Below are 15444 nucleotides of genomic sequence, written 5' to 3'. Positions count from 1 at the left end.
TAAGGTCCGTGAACTTTGAAGCATAAGTAATGTGTTTTAATTATTTTATTTTTCCCAGTTCCTTGCACCTTGTTTGGCATGTAGTCTGCACCTAATAGAAAATTGTTCAATATACTTACACTAAAAATGTATATGGTAAAAATCATTAATATTCAGTAAATTTTATTGTCACTATGAGTAGCTTTTTCAAAAACTTAAATTTCTTAGGGCTATACTCACATGACAGAATCAACTCCATGGCAGAGGGTTTGGTTTTGGTTTATACCCACATGAGGAATCCTGGGTGGCACAAATAGTTAAGTGCTTCACTACTAGCCAGTAGGTTGGTGGTTCAAAGCCACCAAGAGGCACCTCAGAACACAGACCTAGTGATTTGCTTCAAAAGATCACAGAGTTGAAAACCCTATGGAGCCATTCAACTCTGCAGACATCAGGTAGCCATGAGTTGAAGTTGGCTTGACGGTAACCAACAACAGCAGCAATATACTTACATGAAATACTGTGATTCTTATATCTAGCACATAGAGAACAGGACAGATATTTTGTTGAGTATCTATGAGCTGTGGTGGCACAGTGGTTAAGAGCTTGGCTGCTAACCAAAAAATTGGCAGTTTGAATCCGCCAGCTGCTCCATGGAAACGCTATGGGGCAGTTCTGCTCTGTCCTGGAGGGTTGCTATGAGTTGAAACTGGATGGCAACAGGTTTTTGTTTTTCTGGTTTTTTAAATTTATGAGCTAGACACTATGCCATAAACTGTGCATTTCTTATCTCTCAGTTTCATAACTGGGAATATATTTCTTTCCCCCAAATTTCTGAATATTTTTAAAGATGTTCCCTTTAGAAAATCATAAAAATCTCACCTTCCCTTCTGAGCTATTGTGATAGCCTTTTATCTTAATTTGAGAATTACCACTTCATGACATTATTACCCATGTTTTCTTATAATTATTTCCGTAACTATAAAACATGCTTTAGTTCCAGGTTTTTGTTTTTTTTTTTTTAATCAGTTAATGCCATGTACCAGTGGATAAGAGAAACCAAATCTTACTTTGATCTTTAATATATTAAAAAAAATTTTTTTGGATAGATTGTTCTGATTATTTTTGGTCTTTAATATTTTCCTTAGGCAAGTATTCTTGTTAGGAAATTATCACTCAAAAGATATTGTAAATTATTCTTCAGGTTAATTCTTAAGATATTAGTTGTTGTAAATATTTAGATTAAAGATCTGTATCTGTATCAGCCTCTGAGATCTGTATCTACTATACAATTCAGTGTCTCACTTTAGAAAACATACCTCCATTTTTTTCTTTGTTTTTTGGGAGGGATATGATTTTTGTCCATATTAATTCTCTGCTGAATCTACCACACATGTAGTATTGCTTTTTATTTGAATGAATTGGCACTTTTGATGTGTACGTGTGTGATACAACTATTAACACTTAAAGATAAAGTCCAGGTACATTTTTAAGTATTATGCTCTCAGTAGGGATTTTAGTTCCACTTAGTCCATTGAGTGGGAACTTAAGACCCATATACAGCCTAATGCTACTTGAATGAGTACGTTTTTAAGATTGGCTTTGTTTTGACCGAATTCCTGACTCCGTGTTAACTGGACTAGGTTTTCCTCAAAAAGGTTTGTGTGTACTATTTGAAAAATAAGGACCAATTTGTTCTTTGTTCTTGCTTTTGTAAGAACTGGTCATGACTCAGCTACCCTATTAATTAAACTAAAACTAGATATCTTTTATGAAATGAACTCTTTTGACTAAAATTAACTCAGATTTTTAATAAGTGGGTGGGTAAAAATTTTAGTAGTGCCACTTCTTTTCCAGACTGGTTGCAGTTAGTCAATGAAGTCTACCAAATTACATCTTACGATACTTAAGTAGATCGTCTGTAAAGGTGAAAGAACATTAATTTCATTTGTACAGTATTCAAAATACTGTAGTTGTCAGTTTGCCTAGTAGATCGGTATTTGGTAGATAAATGGTTAATTTTACTGTATTTGTACTCCAGTTTTTCTTAGCTTTAGTAGAACGCTAATATTAAAGAACTTTATAAATGTTATAACCTTTGGGATTTTTTTTTTTTAACAGATATAGAAGCTCTACTTTTAGATGATAGTGAAGATGAGAGTGCTTTATCAATTTTTGAGACCAGTTGTCACTCAGGATCACCAAAGAAACAGTCATCAGCTGCTGCTGTACATAAACCCTACCTTCATTTTACAATGTGAGTATTTTATGTTTAATTTCTTTAAATTTAGAGTGATTTTTGCTACTTTACAGCAGAATTATAGTACGTTTTTGCTTATAGTTGTAACCTTGGGAACTTGATCTGTTTTTCTGTTGTTTGGATACATTCTGGAAAACTGCAGATACTATAGATACTTTTTGTGTGGTAATAATTAGTCTATCAACTACTTAAGATATTTTTCCCCCAAGCAGAAGACTCTTATTTACTACAGTTTACATTTTTTTAATATGATAGCATGATTTTGGGGGGGTGGGGGAGGGGAAGGGAGCAGCAGAGAATTACCCTTAGAAAGTCAACCCCTGCCCCAAATTTTAGTGTTTTTCTATTTGAATTAAAATTGACAGAAATGAAATATTTACCAGGATTTAAGAGTACTTTAAGTTATAGTATGTTTCAGATGACAGTTTAGGGACCCCAGAGAGGTTTTAAATTGGAAATTGCTCAGAAATTAAACAAGTAACTCCTGATCCTGCAAAACCTCATTAACTTACACTTCCCTAATTTGGGTTTTATGGTTATTCTATTTATATTTACCTTTTCCGTATCTATATTAAAGCAGCTTTTGGTATGCCCTTAATAGGTAAACAATTTTAGTGTGACTGTAATTTTAAACTACCAGTAGAACCATCACTTGGGTTTATATAATCAGTGTGATAGGTAACAGACCGTTTTTAATGCTTCAGTTAGCAGGTCTAATGGCATTTCTGTTAGAAGATGCTGGATTGTATGTACTTTTAAGTAATTTTTCTTTAGAGGTGTTTTGAACAAATTTAAATCATCAACTTGAACTGAAGTGTTTCCCCCATTAAGTTTTGGTGAATTGTTGCAAAAGTTAGATTTGATTATTTGCGTGATAACCCTTTTTGGTTTTTTATTTTTTAAAACTGAAGCTAATTTGCTTTCATCCATTCTGTCTTCTTTTTTTCCCCGCCGCATTGGAAATACCTCTTTTCTTTTTTTCTTATTGTACTTTAGATGAAGGTTTACAGAACAAACTAGCTTCTCATTAAACAATTAATATGTGTATTGTTTTGTGACATTGGTTGCCAGCTCCGGTGTCAACACTCTCCCCTTCTTACCTTGGGTTCCCCATTACCAGCTTTCCTGTCCCCTGCTGCCCTTTCATCCTTGCCCCCAAGCTGGTGTGCTCATTTAGTCTTGTTTTGTTTTATGGGCCTGTCTAATCTTTGTCTGAAGGGTGAACTTCAGGAGCGACTTCATTACTGAGGGTGTCATTTGTATGGCTACTTTTGATTTAGCTTTTCCGAAGGGATTAGTTTAATTTTAGCTTCTTTTATATATGTTTTTCTAGTTCATTGATTTAATAGTGACTTTCATTGAATAGCCAGCCAACTATATCCTAGAACACATTTTTTTCTTTTTAGGCATTTTGATAATATTCATAATTTATCCATTTGTTCACCTATCCACACATTCATCCAAAGGTTGTGTTTACTTATGCTAAGCACTGTACCAGATGCTGAGAAGATAAGCATGAGTAGGATATAAAGTAGTTTTCACCCTGGAGATGTTTGTGCTATTGGGAGTGACACACATTGCGATATAGCTTAAGTGTGCTGTGAAAGCAGAATTAAGAAACTTCCACTGGGGAGCCCAGAAAGGCTTCACAGAAGAAATAGTGACATTTGCTGGCTTTTTGAGGCTGAAGCGATGGGAATTAGCATTTGAGTGCTTACACAAACTAGACATTATGCTAGGTGTATAATAGGCTTGGTGCTTTATATACAGTAATACATGTAAACTTCCCAACAATCCTGTAACATTTGTGATATCATCATTTTATAGATGAGGAAAGCGAAGCACAAAGAAGTTAATTGCCCATGGTCATGCTGTTAGTATGTGGTAGAGCCATGCTCTGTGCTGTTTGTTTCCTGGGATAATTTTCTGTTATACTGCGTGGCTTCCAAATGGATTTCTGAGCTTAATAGGTAGAGAGGGAATTATATTGCTGCTTTGGGTAATTTGGGCCAGTATAATTTTTCATACTCTCCAGTGAGCACACACTTTAGAATAAAGGTCCTTAAGGTACCACACAGGAGGAAATTGTATCCTCCTATACAGTTGTCTTCCTCCTATACAGTTGTCATGGAAACCCTGGTGGTGTAGTGGTTAAGTGCTACGGCTGCTAACCAAAAGGTCGACAGTTCGAATCCACCAGGCGGTTCTTCGAAACTCTATGGGGCGGTTCTACTCGGTCCTATAGGGTCGCTATGATTCGGAATCAACTTGACGGCGATGAGTTTTTTTGGTATAGAGTTGCTAATATAACTTGCTTTTTTACTGACTCTGTTGGGAATGTTATTTCATATCAGCATATGGTAAATATCATTCTTTTAAAATAGCTGCTTAGTATTTTATTTTATAGATGTTTTGTAATTTGTAAAATCTTATTGATACAAATTGAAGTTTTCAGTTCCTCTTTTATAAACAGTGCTGTGGTATCTTTCTAAGTATACGTCTTTACACCCTTACCTGATTCAGACCTAAGGGTAAGTTTTGAGAACTACGACTGCTGTGTCAAAGGGTGTATTCATTAAAAAAAATTTGATACACGTTGTTCAGATGCCTTCCAGGAAGATTGTACTAATTTACATTTTCACTACTAATTTATGAGAGTGCATCTTTTCCTACACCCATGTCAACTCTTGAGCACTGTTTGTCTTTTTAAACCTTTACCAACCAGAGAGGTGAAAATAATCTTTTTGTTTGAGCCATTCATTTGTTCATTTATTCATTCACTCATTCAGATATTTTTTAAGGGGCTATCATGTGCTAGACATTGTCATAGGTTCTTGGAATATACCAGTAAACAAAATACACTAAGATCCCTGCCCTCTTAGAGCTTGCATTTTAGTGGAAGGAAACAAACAAAAATGTAATAAATAAATAGTATGTTAGAAGGCAAGTGCTATAAAAAAAAAAAAATGTAGAGAGTGGCAAGAGTTAAGGGAGCCCTGGGAGTGGGTGAGTTGCAGAATATTATTGTACATACATTTTGGCATATTTTGTTGTTAATAGCCATTGAGTTAACTCTGACTCCTGGAGACCTTATGTATAATAGAACAAAATGTTGCCCGGTCCTGTGCTGTGTTCATGATTGTTGGTATGTTTGGATCCTTTATTGTGGCAATTGTGTCGGTCCATCTCCTTGAGGATTTCCCTCATTTTTGCTGACCCTCTACCAAACATGATGTAGATGACTAGCGACTGACATGTCCAAAGTAAGCAAACTGAAGTCTCATCATCCTCTCTTCTAAGGAGCATTCTGGTTGTATTTTTTTCTAAGATCGACTTGTTCTTTTGGCAGTCCATGTGTATTCAGTATTCTTCGCCAACACTGCAGTTAGAATGCATCACTTCTTCTGTTTTTCCTTTTCGTCGTGTAGCTTTCTCATGCATATGAGGCAATTGAAAAGATCATTGCCTGGTTCAGGTGTACCTTAATCATCAAAGTGACATCTTTGCTTTTTAAAACTTTAAAGAGGTGTTTTGCAGCAGATTTGACCAATGCAATAATTTCATTTGATTTCTTGACTGCTGCTTATAGGAAGGTTGACTGTCGATCCAAATGGAATGAAATCATTGACAACTTTAAGTTTTTATCCATTTATCACGATGTTGTTTATTGGTTCAGTTGTGAGGATTTTCATTTTCTTCACATTTAAGTGCAATCCATACTGAGGCTATAGCCTTTGACCTTCATCAGTAAGTGCTTCAAGTTGTCTTCATTTTCAGCAAACAAGGTTGTGTCATCTGCATATTGCAGGTTGTTAATGAGTCTTGCTCCAATCCTGGTGCTGCGTTCTTCTTATAGTCCATCTTCTCAGATTCAGCATCAGCAACAGATAGAAAAACTGAAAGGATAAAACTGTGTCATACACCTTTTCCAGTTTTAAACCTTTGGCATATTTAGAATTGCCAAATAAAATTCAGAAAAGTTGTAATTTTTCCACTTCCACTAATCTTTAGAATACTAGTTTTTCCGCCTTCTACTCCCTACTAATGGGTATTAAAATTAATTTTTAGTTTATCAACCTAACAGGTAAAAGATGCTTGCTATTATTTATTATTTCATGTATTTTTTTCTTAATTTTTCATTTCTGTTAGTGACTATCAAATCTCCTTTTTTTTCTTTTTTTTTATTATGTTTTAGGTGAAGGTTTACAGAGCAAATTAGTTTCTCATTTAACAATTAATTAACTTATTGTTTTGTGACATTAGTTGCCAACCCCATGACGTGTCAGCGCTCTCCCCATCTCAACCTTGGGTTCCCCATTACCAGCTTTCCTGTCCCCTCCTGCCTTCTCGTTCTTGCCCTTGGGCTGGTGTGCCCATTTAGTCTCGTTTTGTTTTATGGGCCTGTCTAATCTTTGGCTATAGGGTCCCTAAGTCAGAATTGACTCGATGGCAATGGGTTTTTTTTTTTTAATCTTTGGCTGAAGGGTGAACCTCAGGAGTGACTTCAGTGCTTAGTTAAAAGGGTGTCCAGGGGCCATACTCCCGGGATTTCTCCAGTCTCTGTCAGACCAGTAATGCTGGTCTTTTTTTTGTGAGTTTGAATTTTGTTCTACATTTTCTTCAGCTCTGTCCAGGACCATCTGTTGTGATCCCTGTCAGAACAGTCCGTGGTGGTAGCTGGGCATCATCTAGTTGTTCTGGACTCAGTCTGGTCCAGGCTGTGGTAGTTGTGGTCCGTTAGTCCTTTGGGCTAATCTTTCCCTTGTGTCTTTGGTTTTCTTCATTCTCCCTTGCTCCAGATGGGGTGAGACCAGTGGAATATCTTAGATGGCCGCTCACAAGCTTTTAAGACCCCAGACGCTACTCACCAGAGTAGGATGAAGAACATTTTCCTTATAAACTGTGTTACGATAATTGAGCTAGATGTCCTCCAATACCATGGTCCCCAGCCCTCAGCCCAGTATTTCGAACCCTGAGGGAGTTTGAATCTTCCATGACGTTGCCTTGGTTAAGTTGTGCTGACTTTCTCAGTGTTGTGTACTTTCTCACCCTTCACCCACCAAAAACCCACTGCCGTCGAGTCGATTCTTGACTCATAGCGACCCTATAGGGCAGAGTAGAACTGCCTCGCAGAATTTCCAAGGAGCGCCTGGTGAATTCGAACTGCTGACCTTTTGGTTAGCAGCCGTAGCACTTAACCTCTACGCCGCCAGGGTTTCCCCTTCACCCACGTTACCACTTATTTATTGTCTAGTTAGTTTCCCCCCATCCCTCCCCTGCCTCATAACCATCAAAAGATTTTTTCTTTCTGTATGTAAACTTTTTCATGAGTTTTTATAATAGTGGTCTGTTATGGATTGAATTATGTCGCCCAAAAATTATATGTGTCAACTTGGCTAGGTCATGATTCCCAGTATTGTGTGGTTGTCCACCATTTTATCATCTGATGTGATTTTCCTATGTGTTGTAAATCCTGCCTCTATGATATTAATGAGGCAGGATTAAAGGCAGTTATGTTAATGAAGCAGGACTCAATCTGCAAGATTAGGTTGTGTCTTAAGTCAACCTCTTTGGAGATATAAAAGAGAGAAGTGAGTGGAGAGACATGGGAATCTCATATCACCAAGAAAGTAGTTCCAGGAGCAGAGTGCATTCTTTGGACCTGGGTCCCTGCGTAGAGAACCCCCTAGACCAGGTGAAGACTGACGATAAGAACCTTCCCCCAGAGCCGACAGAGAAAGCCTTCCCTTGGAGCTGGCACTCTGAATTCAGACTTCTAGCCTCCTAGTTCATGAGAGAATAAATTTATCTTTGTTAAAGCCATCCACTTGTATTTCTGTTGTAACACCACTAGATAACGAAGACGTGGTCCCATATAGTATTTGCCCTTTTGTGATTGACTTATTTCATTGAGCATAGTGCCCTCCAGATTCATTCATGTTGTGAGATGTTTCATAGATTCATCGTTCTTTATCATTGCATGGTATTCCGTTGTGTGTAGGTACCGTAGTTTGTTATCCATTTGTCTGTTGACAGGCACTTAGGTTGTTTCTATCTTTTTACTATTGTGAATAATGCTGCAGTGAACATGGGTGTGCATATGTTTATTCATGGGATGTCTCTTCTTTTTCTAGGATATATTCCTAGCAATGGGATTGCCACATCTCTTTCTTAAGCCTAGATTGCTCTTAAGCTTCAGATCCTGTCCAATTGCCTATCTCCCCTTTGCTGTACCACAGATCTTTCAGCGTACAACTGTACTCCATCCCCTTTTCTTCTCTTCCTGTGAGTCTTTTATTTTGAATGGCATCATCATCCATACATTCAGGTGTCCCAGCTAAAATTGGACATCATTCTTAATGTGTTCACAACTGCACCAATAAGCAACATCATGATAAACGGAGAAAAGATTGAAGTTGCCAAGGATTTCATTTTACTTGGATCCACAATCAACACCCATGGAAGCAGCAGTCAAGAAATCAAAAGATGCACTGCACTGGGCAAATCTGCTGCAAAGGACCTCTTTAAAGTGTTGAAGAGCAAAGATGCCACCTTGAAGACTAAGGTGTGCCTTACTCAAGCCATGGTATTTTCAATTACTTCATATGCATGCGAAACCTGGACAATGAACAAGGAAGACCGAAGAAAAATTGATGCCTTTGAATTATGGTGTTTGCAAAGGATATTGGATATACCATGGACTGCCAAAAGAACAAACAAGTCTGTCTTGGAAAAAGTACAACCAGAATACTCCTTAGAAACAAGGATGGCGAGACTGAGTCTCACATACTTTGGATGTGTTGTTAGGAGGGGTCAGTCCCTGGAGAAGGACATCATGTTTGGTGAAGTACAGGGTCAGTGGAAAAGAGGAAGACCCTCAGCGAGATGGATTGACACATTAACTGCAACAGTGGGCTCAAGCATAACGATTGTGAGTGTGGCGTAGGACCAGGCAGTGCTTCGTTCTGTGGCACATAGGGTCACTATGAGTCGGAGCCAACTCAACGGCATCTAACAACAGCAGCAACATCCAGTGAATGAGCAGGTCTTACTGACTTTTCTTAGCTAAATAAACCTAATCTCAGCCTATAATTTCTCACCTCCTCTGATACTAATTCTTGTCTAGACTGTCATTTATCATCTCATGCTTGCTTGGATTATTATAGCACATCCCTAACCTGTCTTCTTTCCTCCTGTTTTTCCTTCTTTTTTAAAACTTTTTCCCGTACTGAGCTAGCGTTGTCTTCGCAAAACATGTTATCTGATTATGTCACTCCCTTGCTTAAGTAGCTTAATTCTTCCCCAGTGCCTTCAATATAATTCCAAACTTTTAACATGGCTCTTCATTGGCTGACTCTTCTTCCATTTTCTCCACCTCAACCTCAGTACTCTTATCCTTACATTTCCCCAGTTCCTAAAAGAAGCTGGCTGTATTAACTATGTAAGTTACCCCAAAGGGCCATGCTTTTTCTAGATTCTGTTCCTTGTACATCTTATTGTTTTGCTTTTTTTTTTTAATTAATCCTTTTTTCCTCCAAGTATGTTGGATTTCTGCTGTGGTTACATTTTCCAAGTAAAGACTTCTTTTAATGCCTTACTGGGGTCTCATAGTACCTTGTACTTAAACAATTCCAATGAATTATAGTAATCTGTATATTTCCTTTTTCTACTATGTACCAATCAGGTATGAGATCTGTGATGACAGTGGTATTGTTAGATAACTAGGGCTGGGGTATTCAGCGTAGGAGACGTTCTACAAATGTTTGTTAAATGAATGAATATTTTAAGAATGCTTGTTGTGTACTTCTAATTTTTTTTTAAATTGTGTGTTTATATTCTTTGTCCATAAGGATGTTGTTTTTAGACACTATGTGCATAAAAGTAATAAATCCTTTTTTTCGCCCATTTATGCAAATTCTTTGTTCCATTTCACTGTCGACCGTTTAGTTCAGATTGTAATTTCAAAAGATTTTTATAAATTAAAAATCTATGAATCTTTTTTCTTGCTTCCGTGATGCATGTTTTTTATCCTAACTTTAAAGTTTTTTAAATTTTAGTTTTTAGCCCACCTATAATTTGTTTTGTGCTGTGAAATGAAGATCTGAATCCTCTTTACTTTTGTTTTAACATCACTTATTTTGTAATCCACCTGTTCTGTTTTTTAAATGTTTATTATTTTATATAAAATTCTCTCAGTTTCTATGCTGAGTTGCCTGTTATGTTCCACTGATCTGTTTCTTTTCTTTAGTGTATTCTACATTCTATTAATAATTGTTGTTCTGTAATATGTGTCAATATCAAGTAGGGCAAGTCTTAACATAGTGATTTAGAGTTTGGGCTTTACGATCATATGGACCTGAATTACAATTTGAATTCTGACATGTAGTTGTAAAGTCTTGAACATGGACCTAACCTCTTGGAGCCTATTTAGTAAAATGTTACTATGTGTTTTATAGAATTGTTAGGCAAATTAAGTAAGAAATCTGTATGATATGCTTGTCACTAAAATATGTTGGAATACTATAAAATTGGAACTAGCAAGCTTTTTCTGAAATTTTCTTGATGTTTTTGCTTGATTTTTCTTTCAGATGAAGTTGAGAATAAATTTAAATCTTTCCCCCACCCAAAAAGTTTCTTTGGGATTTTTATTTGAATTGTTTTAAATGTACAAATTAAATGTATATGTAAGAAGAATTGACATCTTTATATGTTTAATCTTAGTGTTTAAGGTCATGATATATTTCTGTATAACTTCGGTTTTTTCTTGCTAAGATTATTATTTGATACTGTTTGTTTTACCTTTTGAGTTATTTTTGAAGTTTTGAATAAGATTTCCTTCTTTATATATTCAATTTGTTATTGGTGGTGTTTAGGGTACCTTTACTGATTTTTTGAATTTTGTCCTGTGTCTTGATAGCTGGTAGATTTCGATGGTTATTAGTTGATTCTTTTGGATTTTCTAGTGGATAATCGTATCCTTTACATGTACCAGTTTTTCCCATTTCATTTCTATTAGTTCCATTTTTAATTTGCTTTATTTCAGGAAGGCCCTGTCAATGTAGTAGATAGGCTGGCTTCATTTATCATTTTAGTTGTGCTGTAGAATCTTGAGTACAAGTTGAGTTTGGTTTAATATATTTTTCTAAACTTGCCTTTTTTATTCTAGAGTTTTAGATGGCTTGCATTAGGGTAAGAATAGTTTAGCTTTTTTTTAACAAACAAAATTTGCTGTCGTTGCAAAAGTGCTATATTTTGAGTAATCTTAAGCTTCTTTATTGGAGAAGTAGGATTCTTAACATTTCAACTTGGATAATTGATGACTAAATGATACTTAGTATCTGAAGCATTTTCTGTGAGTTAATGTATGTTGTGTGGTAGGATGTATACCCAGGTATTTTTATTTTGTTTTAGAATGGATGTTTATACTTTTACACATTCGTTATTCATGTGGTCAGAGGTATCAACATTTTAAAACCATAATTAATGAAAAAATATTTCACCGTACTCAAAAAAATAAAGTTAAGAAAATTCTGTGAATTTGGAGTTATATACTTTTAATATAAATATTTTGGCTACTATTTCATATTCAGGAATGTATGGTTTTGAAATAATTATGTCTTACATGTATTGCAGGTCACCATACCACCAGCCAACCTCTTACAGGCCAAGATTATTGCTGTCTGGAGAACGAGGCTCAGGTCAAACTTCTCACCTTGCTCCAGCACTTTTGCACACTCTAGAAAAATTCTCTGTGCACAGACTAGATCTCCCAGCACTTTATTCAGTTAGTGCCAAAACACCTGAAGAATCATGTGCACAGGTAGGTTTGTACCATGTCAGAATATTCCATCTTATTGCTTTCAAAAAACCCATTGCCGTCGAGTCGATTGTGACTCATCGCAACGGTATAGGACAGAGTAGAACTGCCCCATAGGGTTTCCAAGGCTGTAATCTTTATGCAAGCAGACTGCTACATCTTTCTCCTATGGAGCGGCTGGTGGGTTTGAACTGCTGACCTTTCAGTTAGCAGCCGAGCACTTAACCACTGTCCCACCAGGGCTCCATCTCAGTTTAGATTCTGGTAAATATTAAGTGCAAGTGCATAGTGTTTATAGATAAGAGTGTTTTGAATAATGGTATTGTGTATTTCTAGGAATTTGCCTATTTCCTCTAAATTATCTAATTTGTTGATATGCGTACAATTGCTCACCATACTCACGTAGGACCTTTTTTATATCTGTAGGGTCGGTTGTAATGTCCCCACTTTCATTTCCAATTTTTAGATATTTGCATCTTCTCTCTCTTTTTCTTTGTCGGTCTAGCTAAAGGTTTGTTGATATTATTGGTCTTTTAAAAAACCAACTTCCGATTTAGTTGTTTTCTATTCTCTATTTCATTTATCTGTGCTCTGTTCTTTGTTGTTCCCTTTTATCTGGTAGTTTTGGGCTTGTTTTCTCTTGTTCTAGTTCCTTGAGTTATAAAGTTAGAGTCTTACTTTGAGATCTTCTTTTTTTTTTTGAATCTAGGCATTTACAGCTGTTAATTTCCTTCTGAGTACTGCCTTTGCTCTGTCCCATAAGTTTTGGTGATGTCACAAGAATGATAATATGAATGTTAACTTTTTGCTGGTTGTTTATTAGCATTTTAATATTAGGGCAAAGGATCCTTTCGATGTGTAATATATTTTAAAGTGAACCCACTGATTTTTTCATAATACTTGCATTAATGCTGCCATCCTTCCCAAAGTTGTAATACCTTGTTTCTTGTATTAAAGTTTCATTAAGCATTGTAGAAAGGTAGTTTCTTCTGCCTTTTTTCTGACCCTCTTTTCAAAATTGTGATTTCTGAGTCTTGTTAGAATTCTCTTGGAGTTTTGCTTAGAGTTCTCTGAGTATATATCCTAGCAACCAACCAGTCCAGTTGCCATAGAGTCAGTTCTGACTCATGGTAACCCCATGTTGTTGCAGAGCAGAACTGTGCTCCATAGGATTTTCAAGCCTGTGAACTTTTGGAAGCAGATTGCCAGGCTTTTCTTCAAGGCATGTCTGGTTGGGTTTAAACCTCTGACCTTTCGGTTGGTAGTTGAGTGCTTAACTGTTTGCGTCACCCAGGGACTCATCTCTAGCATCACTTCACTACTTATACCCCTGTTCAGTGGTTTCTTTTCAAAGCCCGTGGCCTGAATAAAATGCTGTCTGCCAGTATTTTGGTCCAAGTTTTATACATTTAACTCATCCTGGTTGTTAAGTGTTTTCCAGTAATGTTGACTTATATGTTTGCACATATTTTTCCCTTTTAGTGGCACAAAATCATTCTAGAGTGTATGCAAGTACAAAAAATTATTTAGTACTATTTAAAATAAATCCAGGTGATTTAGTGGGAAAATATAAATTTAAAAAATTGACCTGAGAGGAGATAGAATCTAAATAGACACTAGCTGTGGAAGAACAAATCAAACATGTCCCAAAAAAGCATTCAATTCAGACAGTTTCACAGGTGAAAGGATAAAATCATTTGATACCATTAAAAGTGTTCCAAAGCATAGAAAAAGGAAAGCTGCAAAGTTAGCAAAAACAATGATGCCAGATTTTTCTAAGAAATCTGTTTCCCTTAGGCAATGATCATAAAGTATTATAAGTAGAATATAATATCACATCAAAAGAGTAATAATACCATTACTAAGACATGCATGATTAATTCAGCTAGGCAATGCAAGAGATAAATACTGATAAGGATGCGTTGAAAGTAGAAATATTTGCCTGGGCTATGATTGTTTATTTGGAAGACTCAATATCAACTAAAAAATTATTAGGGACAATAAGAGAATTTCATAAGGTGGCAATTTCAAGTTGAATGTTCAGAAATCAGTAATTCTCTTTTATAGAAACAATAGGAAGTTAGAAATCTACTGGCAGAAGTCTCATTTAAAATAGCAAATAAGCGTACCTTGGAATTAATTAATATACAGAATTTCAAAGAACTAAAAATTTAGTTTAGAAGGACCATTGAATAAATGAAAGAAAACCTTTTTTAATTACTATACTACACTTCTTTAGCAAACCCTGGTGGTGTAGTGGTTAAGAGCTATGGCTATTAACCAAAAGGTTGGCAGTTCAAATCCACCAGGCGCTCCTTGGAAACTCTATGGGGCAGTTCTCCTCTGTCCTATAGGGTAGCTATGAGTTGGAATCGACTTGATGGCAATGGGCTTTGAGTTTACACTTCTTCAGTTCAGAGGGCTAGCTCAAATCTAATTGCCGACATTCACATCTCAGTTACTTTGCTTATGACTGGCCAAGTTGTTTAATACCTTTGAGCCTTAATTTTTTCATCTGTGAAATGGAGATAGTGGTACTTACATAAGTTGCAATTATTGTGATTATTGAAATAAGGTCATCAAACAGTCTTGGCACACAGTTGGTGCTCAAGAAATGTTAGTTACAGTCATGTTTGCTACTATTGCTACTGCTGCTACCATGGCTTTTAAATCAAATGGATGGTAAGACTTAAAATTTTAAAGCTGTGCGTTCTTCTCTAAATCTGTAAATTAAGTGCAATCTCAGTTATAATCACCCAGAGATTTAGGGGGGAATTAAAAAAAAAAAAATTCTGTATTTCCTCTAGAAAACAAGTGTGAGAGAAATGAGATTTCTAGAAGAAAAGGTGTCATGAGGGAGCCTCGACAGATTTTTAAAGGTATTATAGAGCTACAGCGGTAAAGAATTTGTACCTGTGCAGGGGATAGACAGATGAAGTAACAGAACAGAGGAGAAAATTCACATTTAGGCCTGTGTAGAAATGAGGATTTAGTATATGATGGTGATGATGACATTTCATATCAGTAGGTGTAAGAGATGGATTGTTAAATAGTCTTGGACACCTGGGAAAAAAGAAGCTACATTTCTACTTTTTTCTACAGTCTAAAAAGATTCTAGATTTGTTAGTAAAGCTGTAAATGTACTGGGAGAACTCACAAGGTCAAAATATATATGATCCTGAGTATGGGAAAGCAATTTCTAAGTGATGCACAAAAGCCAGAAACCATAAGGAAAGCCACAAACAAATTTGACTATATAAAAATTTAAGAGTACATATGGCAAAAAAATTCTTTAAATAAAATTAATAGACATTACCTGAGAAAAAGTATATGTAGCACACATGTCAAGGACAGGATTCCTGAATATATAAAAATATCTTAAAATCAG

General features: G+C 36.0%; 1 protein-coding gene across 6 annotated transcripts in view; it reads left to right on the top strand.

Moving 5' to 3' along the window:
- The window catches only part of ATAD2B (ATPase family AAA domain containing 2B), a 181073-nt gene that overhangs the window by 107491 nt on the left and 58138 nt on the right, over positions 1–15444 (top strand). For all 6 annotated transcript variants that reach the window (XM_064295086.1, XM_023550459.2, XM_023550458.2 and 3 more), the window contains exons 17-18: positions 2101–2236; positions 11873–12059. In XM_064295086.1, coding sequence (XP_064151156.1) covers positions 2101–2236; positions 11873–12059 — 323 coding nt within the window. The remainder of the gene's footprint in view (positions 1–2100; positions 2237–11872; positions 12060–15444) is intronic.

This window comes from Loxodonta africana, chromosome 12 (genome assembly GCF_030014295.1).
Source record: "Loxodonta africana isolate mLoxAfr1 chromosome 12, mLoxAfr1.hap2, whole genome shotgun sequence".
In the NCBI taxonomy this organism is placed as follows: domain Eukaryota; kingdom Metazoa; phylum Chordata; class Mammalia; order Proboscidea; family Elephantidae; genus Loxodonta; species Loxodonta africana.
The sequence above is the reverse complement of the archived record's forward strand: the minus strand, read 5'-3'. Positions and strand labels throughout refer to the sequence as shown.